The following is a 25273-nucleotide window of genomic DNA, read 5'->3' as shown; positions in this document are numbered from 1 at the left end:
CATTGTGCCCACTGACAATAAAGTTTATTTGCACATGCTTAAACATCTTTGCCAAAAAATCAGCATTGCTCTATTCCCAAGGGTGCAGTCTGAGTGTCAGATTGTGAAGTATGCAGCAGACTACCATAATATGCCATACTTTGTACATACTTTCCTGAAAGTATACTGGACTACAACCATGTGTCAGAAATTGAATAAAGGATCAGCATAAGTTAGTGAATTCACCAAATAATAGTCTACAAAACAAGAGTCATATAAAGACTTACACTAGTGACTTTGCGGTAGATCTGTGCAGCATTTTGGCATTCTGAATATGGGTACTCTGAGGTAGCCATTTCTAGCATGCACATGCCAAAGGCATAGACATCCACTGACTCGTCATAGTGCTCCTCGTACATCTCTGGGGCCATGAACTCTGGAGTACCTGAGAAATGAATACAACATTAATTTCACATCCTGTCTCTTGTTTGCATCTGTCTGCCATTTCTGCTATCTTTATCTTCTGATGCTACACAAATCGGTACAACTCATTACTTTTTTTCTCCTTTACAACGGCCAATCAATGTGCAAGTAGTTATGGCAACTTAATTATCACAATGACCTTGAAGTCTGAAGCCAATAAATGTGCACCATTCACATGCGAGAATTTTTTTATGTATCACAAATTCAAAACGAAGTTCAAACCATATTCCTCAGATTCAACTGAAAACCACAAGTATATCATATTTGAAGCTTGAAATTTCTGAAATTCTATTGATGGATTTCAGCAACTGCAAGCAGAAATCATTATATATGCAGCACCCTGGTGCTTTCACAGTTCTTGCTAATCATGATGCCTTTGCATCAACCTTGCAATAATTGTTTAAAAATGTCCAAGTATGCTGCTGCTGGAAGCTTTCAGGTTTTCCTTCTTAAAAAGAACGGTGTTATAAATGGAAGTGCTGCTTCCTTTTTCATGTTTGAACTTTCTGTGCTAAAAAAATCAATAGTTATTGATATTTTTGTGTGTGCACACATTGCCGTCAATAATGTGGAGCTGCAAGCAGTGCCCTTTAATGTGCTCCAGTGTGGCAACACGATTTAAGTGAGCTAAAGAGACTGAGGAAGCAAGAAGAGACCTTTCTTAGATCCTTGATGGGCACCATGATTACAGCCACCAATGTGGAAGACCTTCACCCCATTCAGGACAAGCATTTAGCCAAAAGGCTATAAAGAGGTCAGTCACATAATCAAGAACATCTTTTACTCCCAACAGGAAACTGAATAAAAGGCACAGACCTATGACACTCTTGGCAAACGATGTTCGCATGAGGGTGGCAAGGCCCAGGTCCCCAATCTTAACTGATCCGGTCGGGCCTGTGATGAAGATATTGTCACACTTGAGGTCACGGTGCACAATGGGTGGCGTACGGGTGTGTAGGAACTGTAGACCCTTTAGGATTTGTCTGCACCAGCTTCGAAGAACCTTGGGCTTCATCACTTTAAAGCGCTTAAGGTACCTGAAGCAGAGAAAAGAAGTCACGAGTTTCTCATGAAGAGGTTTTCACTCTTACTTGTTGTTATATAGGATGGATCTTAGCTGCCTGAATGGACCAAAAATAAGAGTGTAACATTTTGCACCACACACCAGCAAAAAATCAGCTAAGTTGGCCACGTTAAGAAAGATTTGCAGACAGATTTGATCAAAAACTGATGACGTGGTGCAACACATGAATAGTTTTTTTTTGTTGTTTTTTTACAGCTATTGCACAAATCTATTACAATTTTTCAAGCTAATATTTACTTTTCACACATATTTATATATGTGTATTAATTCAATATTAAATAACAATGAGAAAATGTAAATAATACACACGTTTTGAGCGTTCCTGAGGTCATGAGCTCAGTCACTAGGACAATGCACTTCTTGCCTCTAAGAATAGACTCCCAGGAGTCATAAAAGCGCACAATGTTGGGATGCTGTAGACCCTTCAGCATTTCAGCCTCCTCTTTAAACCGCTGCTGCTCCGCTTTGGTCAGCTTTCGATCCTGACAAATAAACAAACACAAAACATATTAAATATTGTAGTAGATGTCATTAAACATAGCCTGTAATGATTTAAAATGTCCTCAAAACTGTTTGGTTTACATTTTTACTTCACAATCTAAAAAAAAACAACTGACTGGAACAGAGAGCGAAAAAGGGATATAGACATGTCTAAACCAATTATGATCGTGCTTTTAAGCAAAAATGAAATACGAAATGGAAAAGCTCAACACTTGCTTCAACATCCTCTCTATGAAAGATAGAATTATTTTCACACCCAAAAGTGCTGTCCTATTTATCATGTTAATGACCAAGTCATAAATATTACTAACTAGTCTGTGATCTTTGTATTAATGTGATTACATTTTTTTTTTACAGCGAAGTACTCATAAATTATATTGTAGTGCCTCATTAATTATGAATGTCAGCATACCATGATAGCACAGCACTCTTCCAGCCACTTGCTGCAGAGAGAAAATGAGTTCCACTTTAAAAAATGTGCTGCGAGAGAGGAATGTTCAAAGCTTTGTATCCATTCAGTTTTACTGCAAGAATGTAACCCTCCCAAACACGCTACGCTATGTCGTTCATCAGCCATCTTTGGTGGTTTCAATACAGCAGTGTGGCAGGTGGGTGGAGGGAGAGTATTTTACCGACGGCTGATCACTGTAAAATGCTTGATTCAGCATGGATAGTACACTAGAAATCAATGGCCACCAGGTGGCGCTGGCAGAAAGGAGATGTGTGGCAGGGAGACAACACCCAGCATTAGTCTAAAAATCACATTTCAGCCACAGCAGCCACCAGGACCAGATTGCCCCAGTGTGGCGGATGTTGATTAAATCCCTTCGCTGGCACAAATTGGGGAAAAACACCAAGCACACACACACTCACTGATTCACTGCACTGGCAAATGGCACACACACTTGTGCTGCCATGTGACACACTGATGATTAACTGTGCTCACCTTGAACAACCCACGATACTAATAAAACATATAAGATGAGGACTTGATTTACAAACTTGATTTTAAAGGAAGAGTTCACCTAAAAATGAATATTATGTTATAATTTACTCGCTCTCTTATCGTTTTAAACATGTAGAACTTATTTTTTTCTTTAGAGGACAAAAAGATATTTTGAATAACGTTTCTTCTGTTCGTGTCCATATTCACTGGGGTTTAAAACAACACTACAGCCCTTTGACTGCCATTGTATGGACCAAAAATATATATTTTAAATATCATCTTTTAAACAGATTCAAAAAGACATGAGGGTGAATAAATCATGACAGCATATTATGAACTATCCCTTTAAGACAAGCCACTGTTTGTTTCTTTTCTTCACTGAATCTGAACAGATTTCCCCAAAAAAGGCTTGTAATCTTTAATCTGTGTGATGATGACAGAACATCTCTCTGATTCTGATTTAAACATAAATAAAAAATAAAATAAAAAGATCAGTCTAGCTGTGATACTCTGCATTGGGTTCATTCGGTACATGTAGCTGAACACGAATGAAGTTACTGCGATTCCTTGACCCTTAGGCTTTGAGTGTTAGTCTGTGTGACCTACATGGATAAAATAATCAAATATGTCTGGGTCAAAGGCCACAACATGAGTTATGCAAGCAGTGTGTAAAATAAACAGACAAATAAAAGTAAGAAACAACAGCTTTCACAGCTCGACAAACGCACTGCATGAGATTTACACACAATTTTACTTCAATTTCTGCTGTCTATGCATCAACAAGTAGAGCTCACTTCTGGAGGCTGTTTTGTGGTGTACAATCTGATTGCCATGTAATGAGGTATTTCTGTTGTTAAACTTCCATCTGTAAATCATGCCATTCTCTTTTAAGGAATCAACTAACTAGGTGTTAGTTTGAGGAAGTATTCTGTGGAAGCTGAGGCCTCTTGTTTTCTTTTCCTCCTTTCTATGTCAGTAAATTGTGTGTAGACCCATGATCAGTCCGCCCACAGAACTGACAAAAGCACTGCATAATCAAAGTCATTCAAAAAATTCTTTGCATACATTACCATTCCAAAGCTTGGAATTAGTAATATTTCTTGTTTGAAAGAACGGTATATGTTTATTCAGCAAAGATGTCAAAAGTGACAGTCAAAAAAAATGTATAATGTTACAAAATAAAAATTTGTATAAAAAGATTCAAAAAAAAAATTATTATGGTTTATACCGCACAAGTGCTTTCTTTCAACACCGATAATAAGAAATATTTCTTAAACTTTAAATCTTCCTATTAAAATGATTTGGGGATGAAAGATCATGTGGCACTGAAGACTGGAATAATGGCTGCTGAAAATTTTGCTTGGTTTTAAAATTACATTAAATTAAAATGCATTCATTTTTAATTATAATAATATTTCACATTCTTCCTAGTTTTGAAGTGTTGAAGATTTCAGCTACCAATAAAATACTGTCAGCATCTCTTAAAGCATATTCAGTCAGTTAAATTTCAATTCAATGAGTCATAAATCATATCATAAATCAGTTTAACATCTCAATTCTTCGGTAACAGTGTAAAGGCACAAATATTTGTCTAGGTGTCCCTTGCTAATTCGGTCCAGGTTCCACATAAACACTGTGTTAAAGTATGTTTCGATCAGCCAATAAAAACAGAATGAGAGGAAATCTGGAGAGGATTTTCTGTGCAGATTCTGTATGGTGTTGAATGCTCCCGTGTGTGCTTGCTTGTACAGTGCAAGCACACTTTTCATGGTATAAATGCCACTGCTGATATGCCACCTTTGCCATTTTTGTAGTGCTGCACACAGCGAGGGACTTTTCTGTAATGTTTTCCCCTATGCAAGCATTTTCAATAACCAGAATTATTTAATAATTCATATAAATTCAGATGAATTGGAGGATCGATCTGGAAATCATTTAGGAAAGCATGACGATGCATCTGTGAATGGTTTTTACCGCCTCCTCTCGCATGTACACAGAATTTGTTTAGAATCAAGGCTGTAATCAATTGCACAGGTTTAATAATGTCTCATTGAAAAACCAATATTGATCAACATTTATTCCGAATCATGACGCTTATAACAGTTTCAAACACACCCACATATCACTAAAAGCATCACCCTGATCCTTGAACTTTGACCATTCATTTCCAGCACAACAACAAGGTTTCTTTGTGTTGACAGATGCTTCCTGTTTTGTGGTGCATTGAAAATTCATGCTGAGCTCTGTGTTTTGTGGCTAAGAGCTAACGCGAGTGTATCTGTGCATGTGTGTGCTGGTGTTCCGTCTGCTAGTGAACTCTGAATGCTGAGTTGGTGTCTTGTAAGGGGCGCCTTTATCTGTCTGAGTTTTACTGTTCCCTTGGCCTCTTCATGAGTGTCTTGTCCTGGCTTTTATAGCATTCTGTTCAGCAACCTGGGTCAGCAGTGGCAAGGAGAATTAAGAAAGTGAGAGATTAGTCATGTCATGTAAAACTAGATGGAAATTGTTTCTATTTACACACTACTGTCTGGCTATCTGGATGGAATTCCCCTTTTATTGAATAACAGATATAGGATTTGAACTAGAAACCTTCCAGGCTGCAAATCAACTGACCATGGCACTTGGTGAAGCTTGGTGATGAGTTTGGGTCGTTCAATATCTAAGGCTTATTAGTCACAAACGACGGCACATATTGAAATGAGAAACAAACAGGTCAGGCAACCTGTCAACCGCACTTAAAACATTATGCAAGTTGAGTTTCCATGTTAAAGTTGCATCTGTTGAGTTTGTCTGCGTGTTTGTTCAGTTGTCAGGTGAGGCTCCTGTAACTCAGGCTACCGTAAACACTGTAAAGCCTAAGCCAGTCTGACCCTTTCCACAAAAAGAAACACTTCAGGATCTGTCACCTGTTCAGCCTGAAAAAGCCCACAAAAACACTCCACGTGAGTGCTTGCTGAACTGCCCGAGTGCTGATGAAACATAAGCAGCATGCATTAGTACACAATGCATACATCATGGCTTTTAAATTGAGTTTCACTGTGCCATGCACATTCACTAATCTAAACGAATTCTCGGATCCCTGTGGATGTATAAAGCAATCATGACTATCATCTTTTTATTATTGTGCTAGTCGATATGCCTTTTGGGTTTAACTGCAAAGAAGAGGTAAGGGAGGGTGGATGATCAGCTCATATTACGAACACATTCACTGTAATACAGCTACATGGCAAAAGCAACATAATACCCACTAGCTCAATGCATTGCAATGAAGACACATGCCTGTCTTCCTGTAGATGTGTGCGCGCTAGTGAAAACAAACATGACAAGAAACATTTAGATAGTTTGAGTAAGCAATCCTTTAATAACTAATAAATGCAATATTATGAATAACTGATTGCTTGACAAAATTATTCAAACATTTAATATCAAAGTGTAGGCCCAATCTCAATTCTACCTAGGGCTGCCCTCAACTAAGGATTTTTCTGGTTGACATTGTTCATTTGAAGCATTAGTCGACTAATTGCACATTTATTAATAAGCCATTTAAATCTTTATAAAGAGCCTTTAATTGCAAACAAAGCCTAATAAGCAGTCCATAGTAGTAGTGTTCCTGTAGCTCAAGTGGTAGAACATTGTGCTATCAATTTCAAGGTCGGGGGTTTGATTCCCCGGGAACACATGATAGGTAAAAATTGATAGCCTGAATGCACTGTAAATCGCTTTGGATTGAAGCGTCTCCTGAATGCATATATTTAATTTAATTTAAGTACATACATAAGCTTAACACAGCACACCGGCAGAAGTAATTATTATTAATGTTTCAGGGAAAATCATTAAGGAGACTGCATTAACATTTGAATAATTGATCATTTTGTTTTGTTTTCGGATTAAGAAATGAAGTCGGTGAGACTGACTCCGCAGTAGTGATGCGCTTGTATGCATCTCTCACATGGATTACATAATCGGAGAATTTGTTTTCCATTTGAATTGGTTCATCTGAAAGTAGACATTTTACTCTCTATACATTTATTTTATTGTCTGTACGGCAAAGATATACACAGTTTTGCGCTCAAGTTCATAGACTGAGACGGCAGAAAGCGCATCATGTTTGCTTTCATTATTTTACAAAAGCGCGGTATTGTGAGTGCATACAAATAAACGTAGAGTGAGTCTATACAGAATTGAAATATGTATTACTCTTATCTGTATGACCAAAAATGAGGGATTTTTTTGTGTGTTAGTTGACTATTAGGGGTCAGCCCTAGAAACAGCTAAACCTTTTTTTTCAAATATTCCAATTCGAGAGAGATGGATAATTTCTTTGCTCCTGGATGTGTGAGCTGTGCAATCTCCGATATGTGTGTGTGTGTGTGTGTGTGTCAGTAAGCAGCACATTAATATAGAATGCTAAGGCTCTAATGAACCCCAGTATTGGTGTGTGTATTGTAGGAACTAGATGAAGTATGAAGACATGTACTGTTATAGTAGTGGGGTCTCATTTCTAAGGGGAATATTTTCAAGGGTAAGTGAAGGGGTATAAAATAGAATGTGGAGTGGGCCTTGTTCATTTCTGTTCTAGCTATTAGACTATGTATTACTCATAAAGAAACACATTTCAGAAATACCTGAACAGACTGATGCTTGATGATGATGACTAAATGTTGTTGATAGTTGTTGACTTATTTTCATATTTTTTCTTAAATGACTTAAAATTGCAGAAAGGGTGTCATTAAGCATTTGTATTTAAAAAACAGAGCTCTAGAAAAGGATAACATTATTTCTATTTATATATATTTTTTAAGATGAACTTCATGGTTTAGATGGTTTCATGAAAACTGTAAGCAAAATTGTCTGAAAGAGATAAAGAGAGTGATAGTCATGTGATCTTAATATGTCAGCCCTAATTATGTGAACTGCTCCGCAAAATAGATTTTATTACATTACTGATATGATTGGAGTCTTCATCTCATCATGTGACTGTAAATGATTTAAACATAGTTTCAAAAGTACCATTCATTACTGAGGGCACCTATAAATACTCGCCTAGCCTGAACACACACTTGAATGTGATCCTACTGAAACGTTGAGGACACTGACCTTTTGCAAAGATGGGATTGGCTCAGAGCTTTGCCATCAGATTGAAGACGTTCACACGGAGCCATTGCCTCAGTTTCTCTTTTACTCAGAGCCACTTGATGACACTGAATGTCTGACATCAACATAACTCTGAATTAAATGAGTTTAGTCTGGGAGAGAGACAGTACAACTTAGAACTGCTAAAGCTCTCATTTCTGACTTTATTATGGACTTTTTCTGCCAACCTTCTGGCTAAAATGATTCTCATTATGCCGTAAGTGATATAATTAAAATCCCATAAATCTTGTCGATGGATTTTGTGAACACTGCTTCCAAAGCACATGATCCTTCATAACACCCACATTCAGACTGTAGTTAAACTACAGAAGACCCCAATCCAACATGAATATTCATTTAGTCTTTCAGAATAGTATTTCAGACAGTCTATAAAAAAAGAAAAGAAAAAAAAGACAAGCATCCAAAGTAAAGCTGGTTTATTTTTACACCTTGTAAATTCCAAATTCTAAATTCTAAATAAATTCTGTGGTCTGGAGTGTGTTTTGTTGTGGCAGAAGCTGAGCTGGGGCAGACTGGTCTGTTTTTTGCTGCTTACATTCAGCCAGTTGTGTTTCTGCGTGAGTTGTGCTGTCTGTGCAAGCTTTTTGTTCAGGCCTTACAGGCACCCACTGTAATTAACTCCCTGGATCACCCTGTATACTCAATCACACGGACAGAGAGAACACCCCTCCAACACTGTACGCCCCATACACACGCATAACAAAGCCACACAACACTGTAGTCCACGTGCCGGTAAAGAGCTGCAAGGAGTAGAGCACATAATAATCAATCTAAGTTGCATCTGCACTAATACATTAAGAGAGAAACTCCTACTGACATAAACTCAAAAATATGTTTAAGATATATTCACTGAAAGCTTCATACGAGACAGAACAGAGGGATAAACTAAAATGTGAACATCTATTTTCCACACTTACAAATGTTTTAACACAATTAATCCCTATCTCAAATACGCTGTTGGGATCAGCGAGTGGTCCCCATAAGGACCATAATATACAATGTTTTAATGAAACGTATAAGAGCAAAAAAAGGATTTAGAAAATATAATTACTCAGAGACATCAAGGAAATTAAATGTCATACCAATACTCACAAGCTGATCTTTTTTTCCCAATGTTATTCCAGACAATCACTAAACTCTCAATATAAAAATTTTATACATATTTTGTGTGTGGGATGCGGCTGTGATGCGGTATTTTAAACCAAAACAAATGACACATTTTACTTTTAGCTATTGTAATAAATAGGTATCAGATAATTTGCACATGTGAAAACAGAGTAAACTACATAAATCTACATTTGCTCCTGCAATGATATAACAACTTTTAGCTTCTAAAGCTTTTAAAAGCAAGGTGTCAATAAAGGACATGCAGGCCAGACAGAAACATCTTCAACAAACTACCTGGAGGCTGTGGAAGAATATCTGTCTAGCCAGCTCTGCTCTGCTTATTTAGTAAAAAAAAAAAAAAAAGCCAAATTCACATTACAGGGCTATGCACTTGTCCGCTTTTATCTGGATCCAAGCCATATAGAGAACAAAATCATCACGGAAATGACAGAACAACATGCCTTCTAACCATCACTTCTGCTCTTACTGGCACCCAGTACAAATCTGTCTGGACTCAGTGAGGTCGAGCAGAGTAGCACTGTTCTGAAATAACCTACGCTGTGTCCTGCATCGAGAGGTGTTCTTCTATCATCGTAAAATGAATGCTAGAAACAGGGAAGAATTTCCTAATCAGAAATTAAAGTGAAAGCAATCCAGACCTCACCTCATGAACAGGTTACTCAAAATAAGGCCAAATCCATGTTCAAACATTACACGATGAACTCCCGAGCAAGTCTTTATTTACATGTGTGGACATCCAATGAAGAAGACAAGCGCTTCATTGATAAAAACAATGTTTTTCTACCTTTCATTTACATAAAGAACTCGAACACTTTTTTAATGAATGTCTTGGGAGACGAGCAGGCTGTTGTTACCGGATATGCAAGCCTACTGTGAGAGGGACTCTTCACACCTCACTTGTCTCATTTTCTTCTAATCACTTACGAGTGTCTCAGTCAGTGCTCCACAGCATTGTTTTTATAGTTCTTCTAAACGTCACCCACTATAATCATGAGTGGGTTAGAACAGGATGTTTTGATGGCATTCTTGAGTTGAAAAAGCGAATAAATTTTTTTTTGTGATTCAATTAAGCAGAGTTATGAAGGTTCAATCAATATACAATTATAATAATTTATTAGGCTATTAAGGATTGTTTCATGAGAATTCATAATATGAAAGTATACCCAGGAAGTAATTTTGCTCGTTAAAGGAGAGATCATTTCAAATCATCAGTTCTGTGCTTGCGTTAACTGTAATTAAAGCGGATTTGTTTGATTTTGCCTGTGGCGGGGAACTGGTTTTATGAAAGACAGAGATGCATGGTTTTTTTTTCGCTGTAGGATTGCTCAGAGCGGGGTTTCTCTCACCAGGGAGTGAGAAATGGAAAACCCAGAGTGATAACAGAAAGCTTTGAGCAGTGAGAGGAAATCCTGCTGTTGCAAATGTCTGCAAGGCTACTAAACCACAAGGCAGCTGATATTCAGAACAGCAGCTCTTGCTCAAGCGATAATGCTCTTTAGAGTCATCTGTAATTATAATTGAAGATTATAAAAATGAGGAACTCACATGAAAGTCCAAAGGCATAACAGAGCCATTTTATGATTCCTTGTAAGTGCATTAGATCAGCTTGTATGGGCATCTCTTCATATATAAGGGTCTGTGGTTAGCATTAACCACTCAGCTTCTCTCTGGGACCGATGCCATGTTAATCCTCTATTTGGCTCATCTATCACCCAGTCCCTCTTACACACTCCTCCTGCACTTTCGATTGTGTTGTACACACAGTATAGAGTCCTTACCTGAATTTTCTTAACAATACGGCTGTCACTATTATTCACTTTTGGCTTATGATTATTTGTCATACAAATAATTTTGATCATGTCACTAGAATGATATCATATGAGCAAATATTTGTAAACAAATATTGCACAGAGTAGCATGACATGAATTTTGACTAATAATTTTTTTAAATGTTTACTGCTCATTTGTTTTTGTTTTTTTACAAATTTCAATAGCATTTGTATAAAAACTATATTTACTAAATAAAAAAAATAAATAAACACAAAAAATGAATCGAGTCTGGACATCTGAATCGATACCCAGCCCTAAATAGCACGGCTCAACAGTAAGACAGCGGTTTTGGTCAGGGAAGTGGTTTTTACTTCATCTCCACACAATTTTATAGCATATTTATTTATTTATTTATTATTTTCTATTATTAAATGAAAGACTACAGTTTTCCATATAAACAAAACAAAAAGGTTTTAAATTCACATATACACATTCACATTATAGCTTACAGCTAAAATAAAATAATAAAATAAATACACTTCTGTTCCAGTAGCTAGCTAATTCTACCCTGGACAAATTTAAATCAGCATAAAACACATCATGGACAAATCAGTTTCTTACTGTAACCTTCAGAAACCAAAAATGTTTGAATCGTGAATGAATAAATTACTTAAATGCGGAACTAAAGTGATCACCAAGCACTTTGCATTTTAACAATGCGCATAAGAAACGACCTGCACAATGGACACAAAGAGAAACACTTACTGAGAGTTACCGTACAGTAGCACACTGTAAACGTGAAATCTCTCACATAACGTAGTACTGGAAAAACATGACATTTAAGATTTAACTTCAAATTCCCTTATTTGGATGCTAATGAGTTACTGGAAGTTCAGAATCACAAAATAACTGTACTCATTACAATTGAGAACAAAAAACAGCACCATCATCTACGACGCAGTTTCCTAACAAACCACATCATCATTTCACAAGGTTTCTTAACAAACCACAGTGTCTCATTCTGTTCTGGACTACCTCGTGTCACATCAACAGCTCACATCAGGACTCTACTTTAGGAGAAGGACAGCTTAGTTCTGTATTACATTACTCTTTCTAAGCAGAAGCATGAGCTGTTGTGGTCAAGGAGGCTTAAGAGAATGTCTCTTAAACTATGGATTCATCTCCTCAAACTCGGTCAAGAGATTAAACCACATTTCATAACGGAAGGATTAAAGTGAATATTACAATCTGTGCACAGAGAACAGTCTTTTAGGTTTACTTTATTACAAGTACCAGGCTGGCCCACCTGCTGGCATGAGGGTGGCTCAAAATATCTGCATTTATTTGCACTTGCTGGCCACATTTGTTTGAATATTATATCAGATAAGCATACACAGGCTGAAATATTGCAAACTAAAGTGCTACTGTTTAGCAAATTGGCCCCTGAGTGTGTGTGGGATTAGCTCCAAGCCAAACACATGACTCCCAACCTTTCAACACAATGCAACCAAACAAACCAGACATGATAAAGAGAGAGAAGTGAGAACAAACATCAGATTGCTCATTCAGTCACTGTTCTGCCATATGTCATTGTTCCTCTTTTACTGTGATACTGAGTATCACAGAACTGTATTACACTATGGTACAATTTTCTTGTTTTTCTGTTGTTTGTTTAGAACCGAGTGTTAACATTTTTTCAACATCGGTCTTACATTTTCAAATCGACAGCAGAATTAAATCTAATTCACCCCTATTAGCCCACTGTTTGTACACGTATTAGGCAGAATTAGCATAAAAATACACTGACATGTTGTTATTTTTGTTTTTGTTCTGCCTCCATCCTGCTACTAGCAACAAATCTGCCATTATGAAGAAGGAACATAGACCATCCATGATGAGCAAAAAGACAATGATGTAGGCCAATAACAAGACTGGCCTGAAAGCAACAAGGGTAACAACAACAGTGTACTGCTGGATAGCTGTGTTTATTCATGTTTTTGTAGGAATATAAATTGTATGGTAGGTCTGAACTATGTCAAATTGTGTAAAATGATCAATGCAGGGTTTTCAAAATGGCCACCAGAGAGAAGATTTCAGAAAAAATAAAATGTATTAATATTCATTCATTCATATATATATAATATATTTCATATAATATAATACATAATATTTTTTGAACAATTTTGTTTATTATTAAATTTTCTAAATATTTATATTCATTTTTATAGTATACTAGTACAGATTCATGAATTTAAATAAAAATAATTTAAATAAATAATTTATTTATATTGACAGTACTACTTTTAAATAGAAAGGAATAGGCAAAAAAAAAAAAAAAATTATATATATATATATATATATATATATATATATATATATATATATATATATATATATATTGTTTATTAATAAGCTTTCATATCTAACATTAACAGTGGAGATAAAAAATATAGATTTGAAAGTCCCTGGATCAATAAATAATTATAAATTCAAGACTAAATATCTATTTTGTAGTGAAAATGTGTAGAAAGGTACTTCCTTTGGAACACTGAGAGGTTTAAAGGATGAATTAGTAATAAGAGCCAACATCCACTGAAAAATCTGAATAAGGTGGAACCATGTAAATGATAAGCCTATATTCTCTGAATAATCTCCCTTGATCAGACCCATGATTTACATGCCATTTCAACCTTTTAATCAATAATCGGATTCAGTAAGCCTCTTACGTCGCTGGTATTAACCTTCTTAAATGCACCTTACTGGTTAATTATTGTACTAAACACCATTTCAGTGCTGAAACGCAACAGGCTTTCCTCTGAGCTGGCCGTTTTGCATGAGCTGAAAGACTTTGCTTCATGAGAGGATTTAAAAGGACACGTGGCACAGAAATATTTCTGATGGCATGCTGGCTAAGCTACTGTACATTATACAGCTACTGTCTGTTGTGATATGTGGCCAATTCAGTCCCATCTACATATGCGCAGCCCTCTGTTTACAGCAGCATTATGTAACAGTTGGGTCCCTATGGCAAAACCAATTATTCAGTGATGACTTTTCCTAGAACATACAATCTGCAGTGGGCAACAATAGGTTCAGCATAGTGGCAAAGGCAAAAAGATTCAATTTCACAACAAGAGAGCCTCTTTTGGGCCGTGTTGTTTGTCCAGTCCATTGCGCCGTGAGTAGGCTTGACCCTTCTCTCCCACGGTTAGTCTCTGTGTAATCTATAAAGCTATTGAGCTCTGACTTTGAAACTCTTTTTCTACTGTTCTCACTGCACTCAACTGTAACAGCCTAAAGAGAAACACAAGAGGCTTAGATTTCACCAACAAGCTTGGAAAACTCCTGAGTAACAGCATCCCAATTCAAACCAGCAGAGCTAAAGCACTTAGACTGAAAAGCATGAACTCAAATTCCAAGGCTCACCTGCAGTTCACACCAGGCAACTTCCACCCAGGTTTCAGTGTCCAGGCCTTTGTAAACGGTTTTGAATGCTCCTCTGCCAAGCTCAATGTCAAATTTTAAAAAGCGGCCACCGGGTGAAGTGGCGACGGCCTTCATCTCAGCCTCTTCTTCCTGTTCGTTATCTCTCTCCTTCCCCTTCAGAGCAGGCGCTGTGAGGCCGGTCTTATCAGGATCCTGCGTGCCATGAGTGCCATCCTCACCCAGGGCCGCCGAGGCACTGTCGGGTAACTGCTGGGCTCCGCTGGTGAAAACAGAGTCGGAGGCACAAAAGTCGAGGTGAGGGGCGCTGTGAAAGGCTGCGGGGGGTTCTTCCACCTCATCGACCTCTTCGCATATCTCCACGCTCTTCCGGAAAAAGCGCTTGTTCTCCCGTTTCCGACACGGTTCTTGGGCTGCCGGCGGGGAGGGCATGAAGAAGGTCAGAGGTGTGGCCGGCACCTCTGTTTCTTTACCGTCCTCCACTCCACCACCTCCTCCTCCGGCACCCCAAGCTCTCCTTTCCTGGGTCTGGGAGGAGGGGAAGTCAGACGGAGTGCTGTGCAACCTCTCTCTCCCCCGGGCGGCCCTGTTCCCCTGGTCGCTCTCCTCCTCCCTCTCTCCATCAGGTTTCTCTCCAGAGGACTCCTCCGTGGCAGTGGGCTCTCCCGGGTCCGTCGCCATGACGACTGACCTTTCCCTCTCCTCTGCCACCGCCCCCTCCTCCTGCACTCTGGATCTCTGTCAGTCCCCGTCTCTCTCACTCTGTGATCACCCGCTCACCCTCTTATGAATGCCTGTAGCTGTTCCTTCCAGTGGAGCCAGCTGTCAGCGACAAGAATTACTTGCTCTTTTCCGCGGCTCTAATCTTCCACGTTCGTTCGAGTTCACAGGAGTATCAAAGGGTGCTTGTTTTTTTTAATGTATCTGCAGGTTAATTCAGTTTTTGCTGTGTACTTTCCTTATCTCCATTTCCTGCATAGAGGTTCTTGTGGATGGCTCAGATATGACTGATTCCCAGGTGAATGGCCTTCAGTGAGGAGGGATTTTCAAGTGTATCCTACAGAAGAAAAACACAGGGTATCATCATTGACTTCATTTAATAAACATTACACAAAGTCACAGTAACAGTCACTTTTTCAATATATTGTATAATATATTATAAATAAATAAAAATTATGTTTCTGAAAAAAGTATTGTATATTCAATGAAAAACATACAGTACTATTGTGAAATATTATTATAATTTAAAATAACTTTTCTGTATATTTTAAAATGGCAAAGCTAAATTTTCAGCAGCCATCATTACTACAGTTTGATGTAATAAGATCTTTCATAAATCATTCTAATATGCATATGTGTGCACATCACATTTCATATGATCAATGCTGAAAACAGAAAACAACAGATTGTTTTAGAAAGTTAAAATGAACAGCAATTACTTTAAATAGAAATGTTCTTTAACACAATGTTCTTTGAACAATTTAATGTCTCCTTGTTGAATGGAAGTATTAATTTAGTTTAAAATAAACAAACAAACAAATATGTACCGCTCCACAACTTTTGAATATTATTTTTTTAATACCTAAAAGCATAGTTAAGTAGTCCTTTAACCTTAATTAAAAACTACAGTGGAAGACCTTAACAAGATTATTATTTCTTAATTTGTACATAAACTTGACACTAAAATAAATAAATAAATAACAAATTGTTTTATTTCATTTCTAGTACATTTCAGAACACACATCATTAAAAGAGTATAGGACTTTCAGCTACTGTTTAAAGTTTATATCAATGGGCCTGCATTTCACAGAGGAGAAAATGTATGTGCCTGTTCACAACTGTAATTAAAAACTGTTCAAATGTGCATTTCGGCACATGGAATAACTTGTGAAAATTAATAAATCAATTAAGGTGTTGGTATCCCATCTATATTCTAAACAAGAGTCCTCAAACACAGGGGGAAGTAACAGACTAATCCAGTAATTAATTAAGCCATCCAAAATCAGGACGGGTACCGGTGCATAACAAATCTACAAAGTGCCAATAAATATTAGCCATCAAAAAACTAAAGGAAAACAGCAGCTTGTGATTGATTAATAATAAATGATGGCATAAAAGGCCCTTTAGGGTTAAATAATTCAGAGGCAGGGCGGATACAGAATGAACATGAGTGACCACCACAGACCATCGCTCAGGGATCACATGCAGTAAAAACTGATCATTAATTGTAGCCAACAGTATTGCTCCCAGGTTACAGCTGTTTACAGTGAGTGGATCTTCCTTGTTCTTCTAGTTGAGTTCTCCAGGTCTATTCAACCACTGTAACACCGGACACATCTTCTCACAAGATTCAGTGCTCCCTTTGACCCATAAAACCTACTTCTGCCTCCTATCACAAACTCAATCTTCTTCTCTTTCTCTTTAGTGACATCATTATCTTCGGCTCTCCTCATGTCATGCCCATCTGTCTTCTAGCAGGCCACATCCATCAGGTTAGTTTGCTACAAACAACAAGCTAATAATAACATGACTCATTCAGAGGTGGAAAAAGATGCTCATCTGAATCTCACACACAGGTTAACCATTTATTACGGTTTAGTAAATGATTTTTATTACTGGAAGTAAAGAAGAAATGGCAAGAAATTTCTGTTGTACAAAGTAGTTCAATTCTGTTTTGGCATCACTGAAAGGTCTCTTTTCATTTTGCTTCTGTGCTTGCTTATAGATTTCCTGAGGAAAATATCTTGAAATGCAAGTTTAGCTGGCAGCTCCGGTTCATCTAAAACTCAGCAGATTAGATCAAAGCAAAGTGAAAACTGAAAGAATCCTGTCTGCACCACACACAAACACAAATGCTAACTTTAAATATACAAAAGCGAAGGCATTTGAGGTGCAAAAGCAGGCAGGCTACATTCACATTAGACGAGTTATACTAGTTGACATGAACCACTCCTCCTAAACTTCACAATCCATCCATTCATACAATGAAAATGACACAAATGGGATGTCGGGTAACAACTGAAACATTTAAATTTCATTTCTCATATGCAATAATTCTTATGATTCACTTGATTGACAAAAGAGGGAGTTGCAGTAGTTTAGAATTGGGGCTATAGCATTGCAATAAAATGTAAATTGATAGAGAGATGACGGTTATATAAAAGGGCATGAAGCAATGACATCAACAACCAGTGAGAAGAGGAAGTGCTGCTTTAAACAAGCTTATTTGCCTGTGTCCTCAGGGATAGGAGTTCCTGTGAAAACTACATACCGGACAGAGTGATTACAGAATGTCACACACCTACATCAGGCATATCACTCATACTCTCTCGCGCTTTCCCAAACTCATTTCTGATCAGATATTCATTGCATCTATGGCTTTATTCCCACATCAGAGGAATACAGTTGTTGGCCTTGTTTAAGAGAGTTTAATATGGATAAACACATTCGCACAGTCAGTACACATTTATATTTATTAAGGAGTGTCAGAAAGGAGCAAAATTTTATGACTACACCTGGAGAGTCAACTGACAAAAGTCAATAGAGAAAAAAATAAGGCCAACAGATTTTTTTGGTCACTAAAAATTTTTGAACAAAAAAGGGCCGCTGCCATGGACTGTCAATCATTTCATAGGGTAAAATGTGCTTATATTATCGAGAAATAATATCGAATAGAATCCAACATTTTAAAAGTTGAGCAAACACAATATGATAGTAATGTCACTTGAAGGAATAACAATATTGTTTCATGTTTTTTAAGTCTATTACGCTTACCAAGGCTGCATTTACTTGATTTGAAAATAAATTAAAGTGTATTAATAATAACAATAATAATTCACAACATACTGTTTTATATATACTTTAAGAATTCATTGTACTTTTTTATTATATTTTAAAACTATTTATTGCTGTGATGGTAAAGCAGTCATTACTCCAGTCTTCAGTGTCACATGATCCTGCAGATATCATTCTAATAGGCTAAACTGCTTTGTCTGCTTAATATTTTTGTGGAAACCATGACACATTTTGCAGTTCCCTTTTTACTGCCACTTTTGATCAATTTAAAGCTGCGGTAGGTAACTTTTGACGCTCTAGCGGTTAATAAACAGAACTGCTTGTGTCTTGCGGAAGAACATCGTAGCCGGAACTACTTCTCTCTGTTTATGTCTATGAAGAATCACAAAGGTACTGGGTTACTCCGCCGCGGTATCCCCGAAGCAATCTAAAATAGTCCGAATATAAACACTTATTATAGGTGCACCCTAGTGATTCAGGACAAGCTAAAAACACGGTTTGGAAAATGGATTCATGGTGTACTCGCTTATTATATAAATTTTTCTACATTTTGAACACAAACAAAGTTACGGACCGCAGCTCTGATTGGTTGTTTCTTACCGTGAGCGATGGAGTTTCTGCAAATGGCAATAGGACCACTGGGAGGAGCCAGAGGAGCTTGATTTTTTCACAGATTATCTGTCTCATATTCTACTGTCAGGACATAATGACAGGTTTAACAAATATGTAAAAAATATATTTTTACAAAAGTTACCTACTGCAGCTTTAATGCATCACAGCTAAATAAAAATATATACGTTTAATCCTACTGACCCCAAACTTTTGAAGGTTTTGATTCTGCACTTTATTCACACAAATCCAAAGCACACTCAGAGCTGCTTCAGTCACCAGGAGCTGAGGCGGGTCACAGCTGCTTATTTTAGCATGACTTTTATGAAGCATTTCATATACACAAAACATTTGAAGGCAGAGATGAATCGGAGTAGCCTTAACTTGCCTGTGTAATTTAGCATATAATACTTTGGGAAAACCTGAATATGACAAGCCCAATCACCTTTAGTTTGGTACATCAGTTCTGTTATTCTGCATTCTCATCTGTCAGTGGAGCATGTGGGACTGATCATGACATACGCTGTTCAACCTCACCCAGATGTATCACTAATTTGAATATCCGTGCCTGTGATTTAATCCTCTTTGAAATGTGCAAACACTTTCTCTAGATGGGTTTAAAAAGGTTTGACAGGCTTTTAAAGTGTTTTAACCGCAGCTAACATTGGACAGGAGGATCATATTAAAAGTACCTGATATCACTTTATCATGCCATACCTGAGCTCTTCTTCAACAAATGGTACAGCTAATCAGTGAACTGTGTTGTTAAAGCACTCTCTCACACACACACATACACACACTCGCTAGGCTGTCCGCTCCCACAGAGCTCTGAAACTCCAAACACAACAGGCGCTACACAAAAATTGAGCGCTCTCTGCCTCTCCCAGTTTTTTCATAGCTCTTCACTGGCATACACACATTAATCCTCTGGAACTGAGCAGGCTCTGCTGATTTACTGAGGCAGACAAAGAGGGAGCCAGGGAACGTAGTGTGTGTGTGTGTGTTTAGGGAGGGGGTAGACAGAAGGGTTTGGGGGTTGAGCAATGATGAATCTAGATGAAAAAGTGTGGATAAATTGGAGGAGGGGGGACAGGAAAGGATTGTGGGTAGTGAGAGAGGACATCAAGGTTTTAGGCAGCCAGTCGAGAGAGAGACAGTTAAGGAGGGGGGGTTGAGTTTAAATGGGTGGGAAAAATGTGTGTGAATGTGAACAAGAGAGGAAGATAAAGGAGGAGGGGGTTGTGCGCACACACACACACACACACAAAAAGAGTTGGGGAGATTTTCCCGTGATAAAATATGTGCTGGTGTGAGTGTGAGTGACAGCAGTGACAATAGACAAAATTCCACCACAACAAAACCAACTGAAGTTCGGGCATGTGGGAGTGGAAGAGGCGTGGAGCAGAATAGGAGTATGATGAGATCAACCAAAGCAATAAATAAAACAAGAAAAAATAAACTGAAGTGTCAGATATTGCACAATTTATTTATAATTGAAAAAGTAAATAGAGTGCTTTTTGTTGACAATATAAACATTGCAACTTCAATCCAGTTCAATCTTAAAGCAGTGTTTCTCAACCAGGGAGCCAGGGTCCACTAGGGGGCCTAAGCTAATTTCCAGGGGGGTTGAATAAATGCGCTGATATACCAAACCTCCCAACAAACAACTAGTTGTGTCAAAATCTGACTGTTGTTGTTGCCTGGTATGAAAAAAAGTTGCATTTGAACACAACTAACTAGTATAAATGTTCGCAGGTTCGTGAGATAAATTAACTTTCCATCTATATCAGCAAGATTGCAGTAGTCTATATTTGATTAAAGATTTACAAGCCATAAACAAGTGCTAGCTTAACATTTTGAATATGAATCATGTTGTTTACTTTCTTCATTCCAAACTGCTTTGTTGTTATTAAAATATATTTGTATTGGAATGCTCAGGTAAGACAATTTAAAAATTAGAATAAAATGTATGTCAGGTTGTTGATGATGATTGCCTGCCATTCTCGCTCTGTCTGCACAGCGTACGTGAATGCACTGATGACGTATCCTCTGAAATAGTACACATGTTGACAGGCAGGTAAGAAAGTCAATCAAAATGCTTGGAACAATCACCTATTGCATCTTTAAACTGCCATCATATTCAGCGTTTACAAGAGATAAAGATAAAGTACAAGAGATAGACATCAAAATAAAGGGTCCTTGGCTTGGAGTAAAAAAAACTGAGAACCACAGTCTTAGAGACATCCAAAAATAAGTTCATTTGTTCACCTTCATGTCTTCAAGTTGAATACAATAGAATATAATGAATGCCCCCCCCCCCATCTATACAAAGAATGTGAAATGGCTCTATTCACATTTTAAACCCCACTGGGTTTGATTTTATAGACAAAAACAGCTGAAACATTCTTCTTTTTCAAAAAAAAAAAAAATATATATATATATATATATATATATATATATATATATTCCTTTGCGTTTTGCAGAAGAAAGGTAATCATGTAGGTCATGGGTGAGTAAATAATAAGATTTATAATTTTATGGGCTAACTGTTAAACTGTTAAAGTCATTTAAAACCGAACACTCAGACATGTGGTGTCTGTCTTGGATTACTGAGGTATCTACATAATTTACAGCTTAGTTTGAAACCGAGTTAAGTGCCAGTTCATCCTGAGATGAAAAGGACAGTTTGCAAAGCAAGAAAGGTCTCACTATGGCCAACTGTTCATTGTCATTTCATTCTGATCCTCAAGACAAAATTCATCAAATGTATATTTTGACATGGATATGTGCACTTGCTTTAGGCACTGATGGAAGTAGGCTGGATAATTTGCTGTCACAATTGATTTCTTTTTAAACAATCACATGTATACTCAATCTATTAAATCTAGGAAAGGGAGGTTGTGTATTCACAATCATATCAGCTGTAAATTAAAAGTCTTTCTAAAACTAACTCAACAGAGCACTCTTTTTTTAAAGTAAAATAAATTCTGAGGAAGGGGATCCATTTAAGAGACCAAGCATAGCGTCAATGAAATCTTGGGCCTGTAATATTTAAGGTGTAGATTACTGCAAAGTGACATCTGGAGTTGTCAGGAGTCTGTTCTCCTCATCCCATTAAATAACACCAAGAACAACACACAACAAACACTTTTGTCCAATCTAGGTCAAGCATGTGAAAGTGAGTATCACTATGGTCACAGAGGGTAGGGTACACAGTGAACCAGAAAAAAAAGACTAGAGACTTCTCTTCGTTCAGTCTATGAGATAATCTAGGTGAGACCGGTTTAATCAAAGCTTGCCATGATGAATTGTGGATTATACATAAGTGGCTTACAATTGTGCTTTTGAGGTTTATGCCTGAAGTAAGCTTCTCTTGATTTATCCTATCATAGGAATATGGGGCAGATAACCACTTAAGTTGAGGGATTATTAACATCACTTTTACACTCATCACTGATTATTCCTCATCAGCATAGACTGCACAGATACACAAAGTTGCATACAATACTGATCAAAAGTTTGGGGTCATTTTTTATTTATTCAAAAAAAGAAAGAATAGTTATTGAGCAGCAAAACAGCATATTAGAATAATTTGTGATGGATCATGTGATTGAAAACTGGAGTAATGACTGCTAGAAATTCAGCTTTAACATCACAGGAATAAATTTCATTTAAACACTTATTTTAAAATGCACGTTCAAAAATGCCTAGGTGGCATAACTGAGTTAATGTCACAACAAAACCATAAAACAGTGCATTGCTTGTCTTCCAGTGCATCGACTGTCTTCCAAAGTCATTAAGATGTGTTTTCTTTTTAATCACAGGACAAATCAGGTCAGATCAAATGGCATAACAATAGATAAACCCACTTGATATTTGACCAAATTCATCACTTGTATAAAAAATTACTTAAAAAAATATATTTTTTTAAACTATTACAAAAATAATAATTGGCACATTTATTCTAGGTGCAAGGACCATGTTTTGACCAATTTATTTCTTGATTAAACCGCTCAACATTTTTAGAGTCCATAAATCAAAACCGATTTGTAGAAACTGGCACCAACCATTTTCAAAGGACTTGCCAATTTAAACTAAATTTCTATTTTTCATCATATCAGACATCCTTATTTGTCAGTGGCACAAATAAAATCTCCTACAACATCATGATACTATTTAAACAAAGGCCCAAAGAAAGATCAAATAAAGTCAACTACTACACTGGCACCTTCTATTAGCCACTACACTGACCAACAGCGGCCAATGCCTTGAGTTAAAAACACATACTGTAGCAACAGAAGACATGGCAGCCACAAAGAAAATACACATTCATGTCCTCTTAGGTTGTAACTTACAAACTGAAACACCATCAGTCGATAAATTGAGAATTAGCATAAGAAAATATGTCAACGGCAGCATATGACATAACATAGGCAGATAAGAGAGCAAACGCCTGTCTGAGCTGCACATTCAGTCTTCATTTACACTGACTCGGTTAGCAAGACGGATGAACAATATAAAAGACAATATCAAGAGCAGAGACCTCCTCAGAATATAAAGTAAAAAGCAGATTAGGAAAAGATGGAAAAACCTTTATTTTGCCGTTCACGCGGTAATAACAAAGCTTGTCTCGTCCACTGCCAACATCTATTTCAGCACCACAGTGTTGTGTTAGCATCTAAGCTATGTTTGCTTTGGATTCCTGTATGTCTGAGAGACCTACCTATACAGCAACCTAAAGAGGCGTTTTTATTTAACAGTTTATATCAATAAAGACAAGTCGTATGAATATCAAGAGTTAATGATTATTTAGCACAACAGTCAAAGGTAATGTTACTCACCGGTGTGCTGCTGCATCCTCTGTCGTTATTTAAACTGAAGCAGCTTGTCGAAAGGTCTCGCTTTCTCCAATTTATGTCATAGTCTCAATAGTTCGTCAGCATCTCGTTGGATATGAGCGTAATGTGTCGTGTAAGGTTACCGGTGTTTACTCCTTTTCACTGGAAGAGCGTGTGGTTCTCTTGTTTGAGCGGCGTCGTTAAACCCTGCAAATCCGCCTGGACACATCATCTGTTAAACAAACATATTGCTCTTCCATTCCGCGAGATTATCAGCACACCTTTCCGCCGGTGAATGTAACGGCTACGTATTCACATTGGTTTACTTTACATCGTTTACACAGCCGCGTCCGTAGCTGCAGAGTTCGTGGTCGTTCAATCGAGCACAATCGTTTCCCTTTTTTTCGGTTAAAGACAGAGACGCGTGCACGCTCGCTCGCTCGCACTGCGTGCTCCAACTATGCGCGCCCCCGCGTATGTCTGACCACGAGAGGTCGCGCATCGTCCCAGAAAATTTCTGATTGAGATCAGGGCATTCTGATATAATTAATTTACATTTTAATTACGATAAAGGGCATGACTGGCTTTTCTTTATGTTTTATTTTTCTATTCATATCCCGATCCTCCAATATAAACTGACAAAACTTACGTGATGTATACATCAAAACACATTATATAACTAATTAACTAATAAACAATTTAATCTACTTATTCATGTAAGTATGCTAACTAATCAGCCTTTCAATAGTTAGTTATATTTCAATATGATAATAGACAGTTGCCTTCTATAGGCAGTACAATACTTGACCGGGATGTACTCGTGTTAATGCATTGATTATGGAGCTTTATTAATAACTTTTTTTTAAATTTGTTATAAATAGATAGGCTAGTAGTTCCAAATAAAACTAATAAAAGTACTTTTAAGCCTGTAAGTTCATAGTCTAAAGTGTATAGTTAATATGTAAACCACAGATCCCTATAAAATTATGTGGCATAATTTGCAGTTTACCAACAGTAACAATTTAATAGACAGTTGAGAAAGGGTCTAGTAAATGAGTAATAGCCTACTGGGAATACAATAAGACTAATTTGAATGCATATGATTAATCAATGTTATGCTATTGAACCCAAAGATGAAGTGTATGTGATATAGGATATAGAGCCTTCAAATCACTATTGGATTACTTATTACATAAAAACAAATAAACTACATACATAAAATAGGTACTAGTTAGTTTTAAGGAATACATAGCACCATACATAAAAAAAAGTCAATAAATAAATAAATAACCTTTTCATTGATGTATGGTTTATTTGGGATCAGACAATATTTGGCCGAGATACAACTATTTGAAAATCTGAAATCTGAGATTACAAAAAAAAGTCTAATTGCCTTTAAAATTGTTCAAATTAAGTCCTTAACAATGCTTATTACTAATCAAAAATGAAGTTTTGATATATTTACGATAGCAAATTCACAAAATATCTTCATGGAACATGATCTTTGCTTAATATCCTAGTGATATATGATAATTTTGACCC

The 25273-nt window shown here is 37.1% G+C and overlaps 1 protein-coding gene across 8 annotated transcripts in view; it reads right to left on the bottom strand.

The window, feature by feature from the left end:
- Window positions 1–24181, bottom strand: part of LOC128011325 (serine/threonine-protein kinase WNK3) — a 45600-nt gene extending 21419 nt beyond the window's left edge. For all 8 annotated transcript variants that reach the window (XM_052593585.1, XM_052593587.1, XM_052593588.1 and 5 more), the window contains exons 1-5: window positions 23735–24181; window positions 14472–15546; window positions 1856–2028; window positions 1279–1499; window positions 267–424 (exon numbers count right to left, since the gene is read on the bottom strand). In XM_052593585.1, the coding sequence (XP_052449545.1) occupies window positions 267–424; window positions 1279–1499; window positions 1856–2028; window positions 14472–15170 (1251 nt within the window). In that variant the 5' untranslated portion in view covers window positions 15171–15546; window positions 23735–24181. The remainder of the gene's footprint in view (window positions 1–266; window positions 425–1278; window positions 1500–1855; window positions 2029–14471; window positions 15547–23734) is intronic.
- Between the last annotated feature and the right edge of the window lie 1092 nt (window positions 24182–25273).

This window comes from Carassius gibelio, chromosome B23 (assembly GCF_023724105.1).
Source record: "Carassius gibelio isolate Cgi1373 ecotype wild population from Czech Republic chromosome B23, carGib1.2-hapl.c, whole genome shotgun sequence".
NCBI lineage: Eukaryota > Metazoa > Chordata > Actinopteri > Cypriniformes > Cyprinidae > Carassius > Carassius gibelio.
The sequence above is the reverse complement of the archived record's forward strand: the minus strand, read 5'-3'. Positions and strand labels throughout refer to the sequence as shown.